Genomic DNA, 19,342 nt, shown 5'->3' on the forward strand with positions numbered 1-19,342 from the left:
AATTGGACTATTTCTGATTGCAGCACATGAAAGCCCTGTGCCTCAACTGGGAGTAAGAAGGCTGTGATTCTGTTTCCAGCTTCCTTCTACGAGAAGTAGTTTTACCTTGTTTTTCCTTTTGATATCCAACAGCTAATGGGCAACAAATCCACTATCAAAAGTGAACACAGTATGAAAAGGACCAAAATCAGACATAACAGTCAGAAATACATACTAGAACAGAAGAGTCTGAGCATCGTCCATCTTGCCCAGTATCCTGTCTCCAACAACAGCCTATATCAGAACTTCAGGGGGAGCATACTGATCAGGACAAGTATAGAGTGATCCATTCCCAGTTTCCACTCCCAGATTCTGGTAATCAGAGGTTTAGGGTCATCACTGACCATCTTGGCTACTAGCCATTGATGGATCTATCCTCCATGAACTTATCCAGTTCTTTTTTTTAACCCAATTATACTCTTGGCCATCACTAAATCCTATGGCAATGAGTTCCACAGATTAGCTAAGAGTTGTGTGAAAAAGTACTTACTCTGGTTTGTATTAAACCTGCTGCCTATTAATTTTATCAGATGACCAATGATTTTTTGCTAACAAAAACTCGAGGAAGAGGCATATGCCAAACTAGGTTTACGACACTCAGTATTTTGACACTATATTTGAAATGCTGTAAATGTACATCTTAGCTTTCTTAAACTGATAAATATCTGTCAATTCTTGTAGAAAGGTAGTATAGCAGGAAAGTTAAACACTGCAATCTCAGCAATTTACTCAGTCTGATGTGTCCACTACATTTTACTGAACTTTGTCTCAGAATATTAAAAAAAACAAAATAGAAAAATGAAGAGTAGGGTTCATGTCATATTTCTAAAAGGGAGAGTGAAATGAGATTCCAAAAAATTTCAGGATAAAAGGAGTGGGAAAGTATGTTAAAAGATTAAAAGCTTAAAACCAACTGTTTAATTAAAAGGTTATCAAGAACAATTGTAAGATCAGTTACCTCCTCGACATTAGAAGCAGTTTTGGCAGATGTCTCCATAAAAATAAGTCCATGCTCTCGTGCAAATGCTTCACCTTCTTCTTTTTTCACTTCTCTTCTAGACTCTAAGTCACTAAGATGACCAAAGAAGAGACAGAGTTACTTACCTGGACAAGTAAAAAGATTCCCAAAGCAGTTTCTTTAGAGACATACCTCACATGGCTTTCATGTGCTTCCCATCAAGGGAACTATTCATATCTATTAGTTAGATCTTTACCTCAAATCAGATATGCAGCAGTGGTACCATAAGGGATAGTCATACCACATCTGTTTGAAGTAATAAGTTATTTTTGACCCAAACTTTAACCATAGCATGAACCTTAATGAACCAACTTTCAGAAGGAAAATATAAGGGAGCATGCATGCATAGACACTAACTTCAGAGAACTATTGTTAGAGGCAAGTATCTCTCCTCTCAAATGTAGCATCATCAATTGGTAAAAAGCATGTATTTATATAAAGAAGATATTTTTTGTGAAATAAAAAGGTACCAGTCATCTTCATTTTCTGGTTCACATGCAGTAACACAACATTGCCATGTGGGGTTTGCAAAGGAAACAAAAGAAAGCTTATATTCAGACAAAAAAAACCTTATTACAAATCATAAAGAGAAACATTTCTAAATGATTCTATGTTGCCTTAAACCTCGTTTCTTACAAAACCTAATTGTTGGTCTCGAAGTTGCATACCCATAAAGACTCCTTTACAACAGACAGGTGAACTTGAGTGATTGATATACAAAACTACTCGTTTTTGACTTCCTAAGAAGTCTAGGTGAAAATTTATTACTGTAGGTTAGGAAATCGCATACTTGGATTAGACAACTAAAAAAATGATATCACATTTTGTGAGTTACGTAAGGTAATTGTAATAGCTTGGGCTATTTCATTCTTAACTCAGATTTTGTTACGTATGCAGAGTGATATATTTATTTCCTGTCCATTCTGCTTACCTTCATTTTGGACAGGAGGGATTACACTTTTAAAAAGTTGTACCTAAACTGTGCATGCAAAAATATGTATTTGCAAACAGCGTTCCAAGTAAAATAGCTAACTGTAAACTGAACACGCATTTAAAAAGATAAGATCTTGTAGTGGTCAGCCACAGATATTAGTGTCATATTGACTTTATAATGATAATTCTCATGAACACAATGTATACCAGAGTGAAGTATCTGTATAATATTTTATTTACACGTTTACTTTTTAATCACAGCAACTGCACTTCAATTTTGCATCATAAGACAGGTATCTGGTATTTTGATTGTCTTGTGTGAATATAACAATTTTGACTGTATACTTTGGCTTAGTACACATACTATGACTATAGCTGCATTTATAAAAGATACTAAGAGATACTGTGTAATGAATATGACTTAAGAAAAACAACCAATTTCATCATATTAAACATTTGACTCAAAGTTTGGGGCAAGTTAGCAGGGTGTTTGTTCTGGAAGACCTGCCCTGATAATGACTTTGAGGCTTGAGCTAATATGCATATGAAGTGTCTGTCTGTCAGTTGAGATCTGTAAGTTTCAAAAGTGGTCTAGAATTTGTAGGCTATTTTAAAATGTCCTTACAATTAACGTGTTAAAACACAAATGCAGACCAAAGCTTTAAATTTAAGTAACCATTTCAAATATTCATGCAAATATCTGACAGAACAGGTTGCTGCCTTGATATTACACACCCACCCACATGCACATACCCCTGCATGTGCATCATTATAAAAATAATTATAAAAACTGAAAATTCTCCTGTACTTTGTCTTCTTAACTTAATGAGTTAAGGCTTCTTTATTTCCAACTTAATCTTCCTAAGGAGATGTCAGAGTTACTCCCCAAAATTCTACTTATTCACTTTTTTGAAAAGCTAAAGTAAAGGAACATTTCCTAAAACCTGAGGACTGGGGAGGAGAAAGGGGTAAAGAAAAGAAATGCTGGGTATTAAGTCTCAGCCACTATAATATAAGATTAACCCATGACAGTGTTATGCCAGTTTTAAACTACTACTACAACTCCATTGATTTCAATGCAATTGCACCAGTTTAAAATTGGAGTAAGCCGAGGGGTGAATCCAGTCCAAATCCACTATTTCTCAACTTTTTTATTGGGGGGGGGGGGCAGGGAGTAAAGTCTTATCTGTATCTTCTGGTACTCCAGGTTGCACTCCTATCCCTACCCACCCATTCCAGTGATTAAAGTATTTGGTCTTGTCAGAATAGCATAGATATAATGGTTTGTCATTATTTCTTCTTTTGAAAGGATTAAGTGATGGGAACTGTATTGTTTTGGTGCTTTGTTATTGTGCAGATATAACAATGCAATTTGCACTGTACAGTCTTATTCTGACTATATTATTTGCATATACTTTATCAAATGTTTACAATGAAACATCAATTTAAGCAATATCTTGGATTGTGATGTTAGGGACACTTACATATCTTAAGTAATCTTCCCCATTACCAGAATTCAAGAAATAAAACCACTGTTGTAGTATATACATTTCAGCTGGGTGTATTTTTTCCTTTAAAGCCTAGTGAAATCTAAAGAAAAATGAGAAAGGTTGCTTCTTGAAGATTACTGCTCCTTTTGCTTCAGGATTGTAGCTTTCTAAAGGCATTTAAAAAAAATCTCACCACACTGTAAAGTTATGAAATTTCTGTACATTAACAGATTATGTTTAAGTAATAGGAGTTCTAAGTGTGATATTAATGATTGTGGCACACAAACTAACAGATCACCACACTCCCAGTTGTGTGTTATAGTAAACAGATTAGCATAAACTGCAAAATAATACATTCAAAATATGCAGTATATCTTAGCAGGAGAGAAACAGATGAGTCCCCTAGCAGCTTGGGAAAACATGCTCACAGTAGCCTTCATGCAGGAGGTCTTTATCCTGCTGGTCGGTGGAAAAGGGATGCTACCCCTTTAAAGGGATCTCCCTACAATAGGTAGGAAGGAGGCGGAAAGTTTACATGGATGGGCAGGAAGCAGCTGAGGCCACGTCAGGGTAGGGTCACTGGTTTTCCTGCTGATGAGATGAGTGTATATGGGGGTTATTTATATTCCAGGCAGCTCCAGAGAAGCACTTTTTACCACAATTGAGCTGGTAGCACCCATCCACAACTATGCAAAAGGACCAGGTGTTTTTCTCATGACCTGCTATGGGGATTACAATATTGACCCTTTTCTTTGGGGGCTGGGAAGGAATTTTTTCCCTCACTGCCAGATTGGTTGGGACAGGATGTTTTCCTTCGCTGTACCCATCAGCAGGTCTGGACCCAGTGAGGTAGAGCACAGGATTTATGGCATAATATTTTGCAACACAGTACATAAAACTCATGGCAGATGTCTAGTGCAGGTCTTTGGTATGCAAGGGATATGGCTATTGGATAAAATGGACTGGAAAAAGGATTTGATGGAAAGCAACCCTTACGGGATCTGAGAAAGGGGGGTTTAGGGCTCCTATGACTTGAACAGCAGGGAACTGATCTTTTATAGCCTCCATTTCATCTTATATGAGGTGATAGAAGAAGGGTCACAGCAATGGGATGGCTGGGACAAGGTTGGGAATTACGTGGAAATTATTAAGAAACTGATGATGACCTGCACTGTACCATTTATTGCCAGGTACTCCCAAATATTTTAAGTGAATGAAATTGCAGCCTACCACATTTATCATCTCGTCTTTCTTCTAACATGGCTGGACAAAGAGAAGTTATATTACGCAAACTGATGTGGTATTTATATCTCAAATACACACAATGAAGATCTAATTTGCCACAAGATATGCTGTTTCCCCCACGGCCATATTTTAGCTCACATGACCAGAAGAATGTGTGACCACTCATTTAAGTAAAACAGGTGTAGTTTGTACATTTCATTCAGTAGTGTTAGCATTTGCCAGTTTGACTACTCAATCCATTTCACTGGCTAATGGCAAATTGTCAGTTAGCCATACAGTCCTTTTTCCAAATTATATGCATTATGAAATTTTTAGGCAGCTTTCACAATTACTTGACTTCAGAGCATGTTAAAAGTTAGCTTTACAGGGAAATAAGATTTCATGGAAAAATATTAGATGAATGAGCCAGATTGTGAAATGAGCTGGTAGTCAGTTCAATTGAGTGGACAGGTATCCACATTACAAAAATCACCATTACAACTGACACCTTTGTAGAATTGCTCAGGCATGTAGATAGGTTGAGCTCAGACCAGGAAAAGGCAGCTATAACATAGCTGACAGATCACTTAAATCCTGAACTTCTACTGTCTCCTTTAGTATTTGAAATTGAAGTTCCAGATTTTTACCAAAAAATATGTTTTGTCAGTTCGCTGAATCAAAATGGTAGAAAAGTCAAGATGAGAGTTGATTTAATAATTGTCATTTTTCTAGGGACCTATGTTCCTGTTCAACCATTTCAGAATCAAGAGAGCATTTTTATTACATTTGGATTGCTTTTGCTGAAAATTAAAAGGCTAGGTGTTGAAAATGCAAGTAAGTAGGATAAAAAGTATATCGGTATCTAAGGCCAGACACAAGAAAAATAGGTCTAGATAATCAGTTACTGTGTCAGTTTGTTGCAAACATTTTTTATTTTTCCAACTAGCTTATAGAAATGTACAAGTTTTTTAAAAATGTAACCAGATCTACTTTCGTTTCACTTACTGAACACACTTCTCATTTTGGACAGCGTGTGTCTTTTTAATTTTTTCAGAATAAATGTGCTTATGAATTGAATCACATAGTATGAGTTTTATATATAAAAATACTTCTTCTCCCCCTCCTTACCATTCTTTCAGGAAAAGGCACAGATTTTTGTCAAATTTAGGGAAAAATTGTAACCACTCTGGCATAAAACATGCAAAAATTTGCATTTCAAGTAGTATTAGAAACAGAAAGAAATGCATATAAGCTTAGAAGATTAATAAACAGCATCAAAAACGAAACCTAAACAAATTACTGGATTTTGTCTTTTTAAATTAAAATTACTTCTGAATGATCTAGCCAGAGCAGGAGTGCATATAGCTCATCCATGTATGAGGTTATTACATCCAGACTATTTAAAAAAGGGCTGTTTTTTTTTGTGCACTGAAAAAAATCTTTATGTTCATTAAAGATTAAAAATGATCTAAAATTAGTACATTGATTACAAAGAATCACAAATATCAGAGGAGAACTATTACCTAAACAAGCAGGTCATAAAGCTTTATTACCTGAAAACTCATTAGCTTCTATTTCATAAAGGTTTATTTTTACCTTTTATTTCCAATAAGCATAATGACCATGTTGGAATTGGAATGCTGGCGAGCGTCTTCTAACCAGGTTGTCAAGTGATTGAAAGTGTCTCTCCTGAGTTTGAACAAGAATGAAAATTAAGAGTGATGTTTCAAGAAAGAAAAGTATTTGCTCAAATACGATCACCCACAGATTTTTCTTTAGTAATTTACTTCAGTGATAAGATTTCTTACATTAAGTTCACACACAAGCCAATATATTGTAAAAATAATCAAAGCTCAATATACCCTGTGACACATAAGACACAAAGGGTGAAATCCTGGCCCTGATGAAGTCAATGGCAAAGTTTCCACTGACTTCAATGGAGCCAAGATTTCACCCATATTCTGTGGCAAGTACACCTTGGCAGTCTGAAAAATAAAATAAAGTTTTATAATAGCATGAAATGCATTGAAAAGGATGCAGAAAATGAAGGTTTGTTAAACTAATATATATCTATTGATTGTGTTATTCATTTATGTAGTTTTAATGAAGATTTCCAGTTTGAATTATGCCACAGGCTGCTGTTCCATTTTGCTGCAAGATCCACTATTTGCCATACCTCCCTCTTCCTTTTTTTGGCCACAAGGAGTATAGGAGGTTTTAACTGCATCTTTCCTTCTTTCTGATAGCTAGGATGTTATCAGCTTAAAGGAGTAAGGGGTAAAGGAATGGGTGAAGGAAGCAGGTGATGGGAAGGAGGGCTCATCAAGTTCAAAGACACCTCAAGTTCAGCGTTCCAGAGTTTTTGTTGTTTTGTTATCAGCAGAGAGAGTCAGCATGCAAGGTTCAGGGTTCAGAGTGCCAGTTAGAAGATGTGCTGCCTCAGATGCTCCACCTCATGACTCAAGCAGTGAACTCACTGAGCTCTGAAACATGCCTGCTAGCAACAGCTAGAATTCCCCCTGGGGGAAAGGAATAGGCAGACAAGTAGCAGTAAACAGGGAAGCAAGGACAAAATGGTGGTTGTCTTCACCTAAAAATCAGCAAGTTTGCTACTAAGTAAGTTCAAACAAGATGCTTTCAGCAATACAACTGTAGATTTCATGACGATAACTTTCATTAAGAGTAATCAATAAAAGGCTCCACACATTGTAAAGAATTCTTCTAAATTACCTAAATAATTCAAACTTTAAAAACAAAACAACACACCAATGCAGTAGATACAATAGCAACTGCTACAGTCAAGATAAAAGATTTCCATTCTACCCCCCATTTTCTGGTGATCAATTTTCCACGTTCAGTGTCTGCCTAAAAGAATATATATTTTAGGAAGTTTAAGTTTTTTTTCTTTTAAGAAAAATGAAAAATTTTACGTAGTCTTCACTCTCCTTGTACTAAAACCACCCCAAAAACAGTTTCTGCACAAAGATGCTTGTTCCATTATAAACAAAATCACAAAAAAATTACAACTCTTTTTGAACAGATGTACAATTGAGGCTGCAAAAGATGAAACTTAGAATGGAAATATACCTTATTGAGAAAGCTGCTACCTGTTCTGATGAAATTTGTTTTAACTCAGTAGTTATAACCACCCTTGAAAAAAATTACATACTGCACTTTTCACCTTTTTGTTAGTTTGTAAATGTGAATAAGTTAGATATGTAATGAAAAAGTCTAATGAAAACATGCATGAACCACGGCAAGGATTCCGCAAACATTGTAAGGTGCAAAGGGAGGTCTGCTACACACTTTGAAAATACTAATGCTTTAATCCTGAATTCAGAACCTTATGTCTACCTACACAGTTTTCAAACCAGGAGCAGGGGCTAATGGTGTAAGCCCTTCAGAGGCCTCCGATGTGTCTTAGGGTATATCTACACTGCAACTGGGAGGTGTATAGGCTGACTTTATAATGGACACAGAGCAGCGGTAAAGTTCTGCTTTCAGCATGAACTCTGGTATTTTCTTAGTGCTTACCCATGCAGCTGTAACAACTTTTAAAAGATCTTGTACAGAATTTCCTATAGGGCTGTCATATTAAAAAAAATAATTGCAATTAATAGAAGCTTTAATCATACTGTTAAACAATAGAATACCAATTAAAATCTATTAAATATTTTTGGATATTCTTCTACATTTTCAAATATATTGATATCAATTACAACACAGAATACAAGTGTGCAATTCTCACTTTATATTATTTTTATTACAAATATTTGCACTGTAAAAAAGATAAACAAAAATAGTATTTTTCAGTCCATCTCATACAAGTACTGTAGTGCAATCTCTATTGTGAATGTGCAACTTACAAATGTAAAATTATTATTTATTTTTACATAATTGCACTTACAAACTAAGTGCAGTTGTGCAGTGTAAAACTTTAGAGCCTACAAGTGAAAGCATGAAGGGGTGTATGAATGTTTAGCATATCTGGTACGTAAATACCTTGCATTGCCAGCTACAACAGTGCCATGCAAATGACTGTTCTCACTTTCAGGTAACCTTGTAAATAAGAAGTGGGCAGTATTATCTTCCATAAGACTTGTTTGTCTTAGCAATTGGCCGAATAAGAAATAGGACTGAGTGGACTTGTAGGCTCTAAAGTGTTATGTGGTTTTGGTTTTGAGTGCAATTATGTAAAAAAATAATTCTAAATTTGAAAGTTGTGCTTTCAGGATAAAGAGACTGCACTACAGCACTTGTATGAAATGAACTGAAAAATACTATATATTTTTTTTTAAGTACAAATATTTGTAATAAAAAAATATAAAATAAGCACCATACACTTTATATTCTGTCTTGTAATCAAAATTAATATATTTGAAAATGTAGTAAAACATCCAAAATATTTATAATAAATTTAAATTGGTATTTTATTAACAGTGTGATTAAAACTGATTAATAAAGACTATTTTTTTAATCGAGTCAATTTGTTTTTAGTTAATCACTTGCATTAACTGTGATTAATTGACAGTCCTAATTTCTTAGTTTTCTGGGTTTAAAAAAAATGGGCAAAAGAAAAAGCTACTGACAAGCACTTTACTCTCCCTAACTTGGAAGCTCCATTGGTTTGCAATAAATAAGCAAATAGCCTATGTAAATTCCATAATTGGAAATTATTTGATTGTACATCCTGCAGGGCTTCTAAGGATATACTGTATAAGAGACATGATTGCAACACATGCAGGTATACCTGAGCTAGTTTTGATTGTGCTAGCTCACTAAAAATAGGCAAAGTTGTGGCAACACAGATGGCAACAAAGGTTAGCCACCCAAGAACAAGCCCACCTAGGATCCCAGGTGCGTACGGATTGTATTTGAGGAAAAAAAAGTAAATCACGAAATTAAAGACCATATGGTACAGAGATAAGGTTCAACCTTCACTTGGCATTTCTTAACTTTTGACCATTTAAACCAGGTGACATTAATACACTATTTACTACAGTTTTCGCGTGGCTTGTATTTCAGTTTATTTTACTCACTGACATCTAAAATGTATCAATAACATTTCTACAGACAAAAAAATCTAATTGTACATTCTAAAATATTTCTGATGTCCTTCATTAAGTTTCCCACCTTGTAATGTCATATACTAGTAAAGCCCCTGCTGCCCCTCTGTAGTATGACCTTGTGATGGAACGGAAGGACTCTTGCCCTGCCTGTAGGAAAACAAAGTACAGTTATTTCATTTATTAAATCACCATCTGTGACAAAAGCTACCAACTTATTAATTACATTGAGGGTTTTTTGGGGTAGGAGTGGGGAGGGCTTGGGAAACAAAACCTCACTAGTTCTGGAAAGAAAAGTCACATATAAGAAGATGACTACAGCAGAATGTCATTAATAAAAAAAAGAAAAAGAGAGAGAGAAAGAAAGATCAGGAACAAGACCTCTAAACCTTTTTTGGCAATCCCTGACAACCCAATTTACTGAATGGCTTCACAATACATGAATCATTATTAGAACACAGAATGGACTCCTAGCAACTAAGCTCTGAAGACAAATTTGAAAGGAAGCAAATAACCCAGAGCTTCACATTTGAATTCAATAACCCGCTCCCTGGGGCAGCTGTTGACACTAGAATAAATAAAGCCCATTGTAAATAAATGATGAATGACATCTTTACGCCCACCATCTGCTGGTGTAAAGGTTGTTGGAAGGCCAAGGATGCAGATTTTATCCGTTATATCATAAACTGCAGCCAGCTTTCAACAGTCTTCAGACAGAATTCTTTCAGTAATCATTTTATTATGAAAAACAGAAAATGGTTCAGAATTTAATTTCATATCATTCTGCTCTCTACTTAATTAGTTTCCTTTCTATTTGATATATAATGCTTGCCAAAAGGCAACAAGATGTCAGAGTCATCTTCATACCCACTGGTGAATCAAACACCAGAGATCCTGCATACATGAGGCAGTTTCTTTTTTTTGTAGATAAGAATTTCTGTTACAAAGGTGTATCAGCACAAGGGATGTGGCCCACTGATTGATATTTGTGGTCATAGTGAAAGATTCTCCAGTTTATTTTTACCCCTCCGTGAAGTCCAAAATGTCCCTAACTCCTTGGAAGTGTCGTCATGCAGCTTTCAGAGAAGATTCACCTGTACTATTTCTATTTGTAAAGATCCATTTCTGCATATATGACAGTATTAAATTTTTCAGCGCAAGGGAACTAATGACAAATGTAGTTAGTCAACTGTACTGTAAGAAAACAATTTACAGAAACTAAAACAGGTTCAGTGGAAGGAAGAGTAGGCCTAATCAAGATTCAGCTCCTGGAAAATGCAGAAATGCACAGCAGCAGACCCTGAGCTCCCTTCCCCCATTTCCCAAGAGAAATGCTCACCAGCATCTGACAACCATGTTATTATAAATACTGAGATGTGAAACGTTCACCTCCAATTCTAAGCCACATAGTACAATACGTCTTCCAGTGATGTCAGAAAATGCCACTGAGCAGGATTAGGACATACTAACATTTATGTGGAGAAGGCCCCCACAGGTAGTAAAATATTGTTACTCAGCTGAAATTAAGATAATGATTTTTGAAAAATGAAAATAATATTAAACATACATGATATTTTATTGAAAAAGAGAGGCTTCTGCCATATATGCATACTGGGTCTGCAAGGAACTTACTCCCATTGAATAAGCTTATCTTCCAAGAAAGGCCCTCTTGAATCAGGGAGAAGAGTTCACTAGCAGGAGTGACATAGGCCATATCTACTCTACAAAAGAATCCATAATATTAAATCTTTAAAGAAAACAAAATCAAAACCCACACACATTGTTAAGAATATTTTGTTTTAGCAGAGTTGTGCTGTGGTGTACATGGCTTTCTCAAATAACATTGGTTTCAGAGTAGCAGCCGTGTTAGTCTGTATTCTCAAAAAGAAAAGGAGTACTTGTGGCACCTTAGAGACTAACAAATTTATTAGAGCATAAGCTTTCGTGAGCTACAGCTCACTTCATCGGATGCATTTGGTGGAAAAAACAGAGTAGAGATTTATATACACACACACAGAGAACATGAAACAATGCATTTATCATACACACTGTAAGGAGAGTGATCACTTAAGATAAGCCATCACCAACAGCAGGGGGGGGAAGGAGGAAAACCTTTCATGGTGACAAGCAGGTAGGCTAATTCCAGCAGTTAACAAGAATATCAGAGGAACAGTGGGGGGTGGGGTGGGAGGGAGAAATACCATGGGGAAATAGTTTTACTTTGTGTAATGACTCATCCATTCCCAGTCTCTATTCAAGCCTAAGTTAATTGTATCCAGTTTGCAAATTAATTCCAATTCAGCAGTCTCTCGTTGGAGTCTGTTTTTGAAGCTTTTTTGTTGAAGGATAGCCACTCTTAGGTCTGTGATCGAGTGACCAGAGAGATTGAAGTGTTCTCCAACTGGTTTTTGAATGTTATAATTCTTGACGTCTGATTTGTGTCCATTCATTCTTTTACGTAGAGACTGTCCAGTTTGGCCAATGTACATGGCAGAGGGGCATTGCTGGCACATGATGGCATATATCACATTGGTAGATGCGCAGGTGAAGGAGCCTCTGATAGTGTGGCTGATGTGATTAGGCCCTATGATGGTATCCCCTGAATAGATATGTGGACAGAGTCGGCAACGGGCTTTGTTGCAAGGATAGGTTCCTGGGTTAGTGGTTCTGTTGTGTGGTGTGTGGTTGCTGGTGAGTATTTGCTTCAGATTGGGGGGCTGTCTGTAAGCTTCCAGGCTAACCAGTAACTTAAACTGTTTATTAAAAGCTTATGCCCTAAATACACTGGGGAAAACACACACACTTAAAATTATATTTTTTAAATTGCTTTCTTGGAACAATTGTAACAAAACAGGACTCTAGCCACTCTTCAGGTGCTATGTCCACACATACATCTTTACAAAGTTAAAAACCGCTACTCTCAGTTTGCTGTTAAAGTTTATATGTACCACAGACAGGATGCCAATAAGGTTTTACAACTCTGTCCTTAGTTCTAAAACCCAGACGCTCCATGAACTCTACAAATATAATTTTGTTTTTCCGAGTGAGTGAATAGTTCTCAAACTCACACACTGGTTAAAAAAAAAAAAAAAAAAAAAATGGGTTACTGTAACTGATTCTCCAAGATGTGATGCAGAGGTTTATTCCACTTAGGTGTGTTCGTGCCAGTGTGCCGAGTAGGAGACTTTTGCCTAGCAGTGCCCTTTGAGGGGTGGTGCTTGTGCCACGTGGCTGTAGCCCCTCCCCTGACTATATGAGGTGGTGCCACTCTGATCCCCCTCAATTCCTTCGTACCAAAAGACTCAGAGGAGACTCCACACAGATGGAGGGTGGGTCATGGAGTACATCTTGAAGAACCACAGTTACAGTAAGCAACCATTTCTTTTTCTTTGCAGGCATGTATTTCAATTAGGTGAGTTGCGAGCAGTATCCCAATCCAGAGAGGTTTGGAGTTTACTGCAATTGGAAGGGCAATCCTGCAATCCCTACACCTGGATCAGCCTGGAAGATGCAGAAATAGCATAATGGTCCCTAAACAGACGCATGGATGACCACGTGGCTGCTCAGCAAGTATCCAGTATGAAAATGTCACTGAGGAATGCTATCAATGTGCTCTTGTGGAGTGAGCCCATGTGCAATGAGGAGGCATAGCCAAAGCAGCCTTGATACAGGACAATATCCATCTAGAGATTGTCTGTGCAGAGATCGCTTGCCTCTTCATGCGGTCTGCATCTGCCACAAACAAGCAAGGAGAAACACAAAACCGTTTGCTCGTGTCTAGGTAAAAGGCTAGATATCCCCGACATTCAGAGTATGAAGGCATTATTCTTCTGGGGAAGAGTCCATCTCAGGGAAAAACACAGGTAAATACACTGCTTGATTCAGATGCAACTGAGAGACTGCCTTGGATAAAAATTTTGGGTGTGGTCACAACATTACCTTGTCTTTGGGGAAATGAGTATTAGGTGGATCAGTCATTAGGGCCTGCAACTCACACACCATTCTTTCCAAAGCGATGGCAATTGGGAACATGGTTTTCTGAGACAGGAGGGACAGTGGGCAGGCCGCAAGGGGCCTGAAGGAAGGGCCCATCAGAGCTGCCAGACTGTGTTTATGTCTCACAAGGGAACTGTTTTTTAGATTGGAGAATGTGAGGGGAGAAGCCCTTTCAGCAGGGTGGATAAAAATCAATGATAAAAAAAAAAATCCACAGATTTTTTTTTTATTTAAATCGGATTTTTTTGATAAAATGCTTTTGGGGGGGGGGACGACCAACTATCTAAAGACAGTTTTAATTAAGATACATTATAGCTGAAAGATATCTCACCATGGAATATGGATTATAAATTCTAATTCTATAGTATGAGACAATATATTCATGTAATGTTTAAGAAAAGTTTTGTAAATGAGTTCCAATAGTTAATGGATTAGAGACCCAATCTTATGGGGTTCCAGGGGGCTTGTGTATAGATTAACCTAAATAATCTATCTACTCAATGGGACTCAGTCTAGAAGATACCATCAGAGAAGCTTAGTTTTGCAGTTCTCAAACCGTGGATTTGTGTCTCCAGAGAGAATATGCTTATTAACAGCAAAAATGTTTTTAAATAAATAAAAAAAATTATATATTGAGGTGACAAATAACAGACCTCAACCCGACAGTCCCTCTGCAAATTTGCATACACACAGTCCCTTACCTCTCTCTGAGGGCATGTCTACACTATGAGATTAGGTCAAATTTATAGAAGTTGATTTTTAGGAAGCAATTTTATACAGTCGACTGTGTCCCGTCCTGTCCCCCCCCAAGCGCATTAAGTCGGCGGAGTGCGTCCACAGTACTGTGGCGTGTGTCGACTTTCGGAGTGTTGCACTGTGAGTAGCTATCCCACAGTTCCCGCAGTCTCCACTGCCCAATGGAATACTGGGTCAAACTCCCAATGCCTGATGGGGCAAAAACATTGTCGCAGGTGGTTTTGGGTACGTCATCAGTCGCCCCTCCTTCCGTGAAAGCAATGGCAGACAATCATTTTGCGCCTTTTTCCGTGACGACGCCATACTGCAGTCAGCAGACAATGCAGTAGGACTGCTAACCGTCGTCGTCATCCACCACTTCCACTGCAACTCTGCTCTCCTGGTGCCATGAATCCACCTCAGAGGTCCTCTCGTCGTTCTGTATAAATATCTATTCTCGTGTTTGAGCAGCATATTCCAGAAGGCTTGAGGTCTTTCTGAGTGTAGCCTTCACTGATTTGAGATCTACCATACTATTCTCTCACTAGAAGGGAAAACCTATAATGGCAGCAGGCCGTAAAAGAGACCCAGTTTGGGTCTCATATATCTCGGAGTTGTGAAGAATATGTATTATAACAACCAACAAGAATGCACTTTTATATAAAATCCATGATTAAACAGAGTCTTCCTGACTAGTGATTTAAAACATGATTTAAATCAAATCCACCCTGCCCTTCAGAAATCTTGTCCGCATGGCATGGAAAAAAAAATAAACTTCCCTTGAGTCAGGGGGTGGAACACAGATATCGCTGTCAAATGCGCTCTCAGAGAACTGAGCACAAGGCCTGATTTCTGAAGATATAGCAGGTACTCCAAGATGTCCTGGATGGGAGCCCTGTCAGTTGGATCCCACAGGTCAAGGACCACACCAAGAACCTCTTCCACTTCACTAAGTAGGCCGTCCTACTGTTGAGGAGAACTTGTTGGAAAGCCACCAAGCACTGCTTCTCCTCTTCATTCAACCATGTAGCATATATGCCATAAGGTGCAGGGAGCTGATCGCAGGATGGAGGGTGCAGTCATGGTCCTGAGTGAGGAGGTTGGGATGGAGAGGAAGCAGTACGAGAGGCTGAACTGATAGAGCAAGGAGATCTGAGAACCGGTACTGTCTTGGCCACACTTGAGCAATGAGGATGACCTTTGGCCCGATCCACCTTGGAGCTTGAGGATGACCTGTGGAATGATCGGAATAGGGGGAAAGGCATACAAAAGAGCCCACTGCCAGTTGCAGTGGAAGCTGTTGGAGAGGGAGCCTGGACTGAGACCTCTCCGGGAGCAGAATAGATGACACTTTGTTTTCCCTGTCACAAACAGACTGATGATGGGGATGCCCCATGTTGCAAAGACAACCCAGAGAACACTTCAAGGACCACTCGTGGCCGAGATGGTTTGCAAGATGATTTTATGTTCCTGACAAATGGATTGCTACTGGAATGATGTCATCTTTGATGCAAAAACATTGACACAGGTTGACTGCCTCCAGACACAGTAACATGGAACGTTATCCCTGATTGTTCACATGGTACATTGTTTTGATATTGTTTGTGAGTATGCGAACCACTGAGTGTATGATATAGTCCCAGAAGGCACAACGTGCACTGTGGATGGCCCAAAGTTCCAACACGTTGGTATGGAGGTCTGGACACAGGCCCTGTACCCTCAATGAGTCCAGATGTGCCCCATTTCCCCCAAACCCAGAAGGGAAATGTTGGTAGTCACTGACTTGCTTGGAGAGAGCTGAGTGAAAAGGACTCCTTAGCAACATTGCGTGGGAGTGTATGTGCACCACCCTGAAGGGGATCAGCGTGGCACCGCCTTATATAGCTAGGAGAAGGGCCACAGCCACGAGGTGCGAGTGCTGACCCTCTCCAGGTAGTGCTAGGCAAAAGTCTCTGGCTCCTGCATGCTGGGCACACGCATCCTTAAGTGAAATACATGTCTGTATCTATTCAAAGAAATTTTCCTCACAAACAGAAATATTAGTGTTCCAAAGTACTGTATGTGAAATGCTGAAATCACATCAGACTATATGCTATTCTGATATGGTTAGGCATTTGCCACAGATACTACTACATTAAGGTTGCCTGTTTGCCACGATCATAAATGCCATCACAAAAAACATGACAGGTTTCTCCCCCCCGCCCTCCTGAAAAATCGTAGTCTTTGTCACCCTGTCTAGCCTGCTACTGAGCAAGTGGCTCTACGAAGTTTTACAAATTTGGCTCCCTGTACATACAGCACATGGGTTTTGAAGTTATTGTAAACATTTATTGTCAAATATCTGATGATGTATCAATTTCCCTTCATGAAAAATATCGTGCACCATGACTTCTCCTTAGAAAAAAGCCACAAAAGTCTATACTTTTATTTTATTGCGAGAATGGTCATCACTTTTGCCATTTTTTGCCACAAATAATCAACCCTAGTTATTACCACCACCACCACCACCTGAAGAGGTGATAAGTGAAAAGTGAATTTACAGCTCAGTACTTAATACTTGTTTGAAAGCACAATCATCAGCATTACATCAAGCATGCCCTCATATATATGTTCTCAACACTCTACCTAAATGTAGTTTCTTTTCACCCTATATAGAATAAGAGAGTTGGTAAATAAGTTTCTATAGAGAAGACAATTAATTGCATATAAATCTAAATGTATGATCTTGCTCTTTAATAAGCAATGTCTTTTATTCTAAAAAAAGCATGCATCAAATATCATACTTTTTGAAATGTGTTTCTGCAGAAGGCCAAGATAGCAGGTAGATACACATAGAATACCAAATAAAATGGTCTACAATTGATTTTTAAATATGTATAATTTTAAGCCCTGCTAATCTGAAACACATACACGTTAAGGCTTCCTGATACCAGCAAAAAAAGAAAAGCAGTGTTTATTAAGCAGCCATAAAACTTTACATTTTTCCAATAACCTTATATTAAATACATTGATTCAGACATTTATAAAAAGTTATCATGTTACTACTTTGCAAGTCTGATCCGGTGGGACCAATTTGACTTTAACTACTTATGATGCCAAGAATGACATTTATGAAAATAGCAGACTGGAAGCTGAATCCAAAATTAAAAATGGGTCTGACATTTTATTATACATTCATATAGAATAGACAAAGAAATAGGATTAATCAGGCTCCTTGTAAAAGCCAATACAGTATATTCCTGTTTATCCAAAACCCTATTATCCAAACCTCCACAGCACGTATCTCATGCTGGAGGACAAGGAAGGGATTTGAATAATACAGAGGTTCGGATAGAGCCGAGATCCCTGGCTAGGACTGCGAGGACGAGCCCCCAGCCATAGGGGAAGCTACGCTGCTTCTGAAAGGCTCCAGGTGCAGCACAGGGAGCCCTTTGCAGCCCTGCTGTCACAGCCCCACTGACTCAGGTCTTGTCAGTTTTGTCAACAAAAGTCAACAGGGTCGTCTGGTGGCATGGCAAATCAGGACCTCTTTTTGACTTCAGAGGAGTCTAGCCAGTCCCAGCACTCCAGCTCTGGTGCACACGATTCAGGAGAAGGGAACTCTGGTAAGTGCTCATTCTGCTTTAATACTGCATAGTGTGTGGAGATTAAGCTCTCATTTACTTTGTTACATGGAAGAGGAAGGATAAGGGTCAGAAATTAACAATACAGCCTGTGGGAGCCCGGCAGAAAAGTTTGTTAATGTACACTGAGATGTCCTGGGAATTCTCCATAGTAATCTCTAGGAAACTCTCTCATAGGTATTCTGCAATCCTTTGCTGAAAGTTCCTTGGCAGAGCTGCCTTGTTTCTCCCCCACGCTGTAGGAACTTTACCACACTGTGATGCTCTGTACCTCGGGGGAACACCCAGCACCCCCATGTTCATCCTTGTAAAATGACTGTGGCAAAGTTTGTCATCTTGGGTGTCTGCGGAAGGCTCATGATGCACCAAGCATTGTTGCTATCGTGATATAGTAATTGTTGTTACAATTATAGTAATGTTACAGGTTATAATTTCATGTATATAGTTATGAGGCTGAAAATGTATCCTCATGGCTTAAAATAAGCCCAGGCAAAAACTCTCCAAGAGCAGGGTTAAATTCACCACTGTGCAGAAGGCCAGCACAACACCTACTCATAGATTCCAAGCTCAGAGAGGACCACTATGATCATCTAGTCTCACCTCCTGTATAGCACAGCCACTGAACTTCCCAAACACAATTCCAAGAGTGTATCTTTTAGAAAAACATCCAATCTGGATTTAAAAATTGGCAGTGATGGAGAATCCATGATTAACCTTGATGAATTGTTCCAATGGTTAATTACTCTCACAGTTAAAAACATAAATAAATAAAAAATTAAGCCTTATTTCCACACTGAATTTGTCTAGCTTCAACTCCTAGCCAGTGGACCATGTTATACCTTTATCTGCTAGACTGAAGACCCCATTATTAAATATTTGTTCCCATGTACGTATCTACAGACTATCAAGTCACCCCTTAACCTTCTCTTTGTTAAGTTAAAGAGATTGAGCTCCTTGAGTCTATCATTATAAGGCATATTTTCTAATTTTTTAATCATTGTCATGGCTCTTCTCTGAACCCTCTCCAGTTTATCAACATCTTTCTTGATTTGTGGACTCTGCAATTGGAATCAGTATTCCAACTGCAACTGCACCAGTGCCAAATAGAGGGGTAAAATACCCTCTCTATTCATATTCGAGATTCCCCTGTTTATTCATCCAAGGACTGGATTAGCCCTTTTGGCCATAGTTACATAGTTACTTGCATTACAAGCTCAC

At 38.3% G+C, this 19,342-nt stretch overlaps 1 protein-coding gene across 2 annotated transcripts in view; it reads right to left on the bottom strand.

Moving 5' to 3' along the window:
- RAB2A (RAB2A, member RAS oncogene family) overlaps nt 1-19,342 on the bottom strand; it is a 77,863-nt gene that overhangs the window by 22,328 nt on the left and 36,193 nt on the right. For both annotated transcript variants that reach the window (XM_038389927.2, XM_043507818.1), the window contains exons 4-6: nt 9,838-9,920; nt 6,301-6,393; nt 998-1,109 (exon numbers count right to left, since the gene is read on the bottom strand). In XM_038389927.2, the coding sequence (XP_038245855.1) occupies nt 998-1,109; nt 6,301-6,393; nt 9,838-9,920 (288 nt within the window). The remainder of the gene's footprint in view (nt 1-997; nt 1,110-6,300; nt 6,394-9,837; nt 9,921-19,342) is intronic.

This window comes from Dermochelys coriacea, chromosome 2 (assembly GCF_009764565.3).
Source record: "Dermochelys coriacea isolate rDerCor1 chromosome 2, rDerCor1.pri.v4, whole genome shotgun sequence".
Classification (NCBI taxonomy): Eukaryota; Metazoa; Chordata; order Testudines; family Dermochelyidae; genus Dermochelys; species Dermochelys coriacea.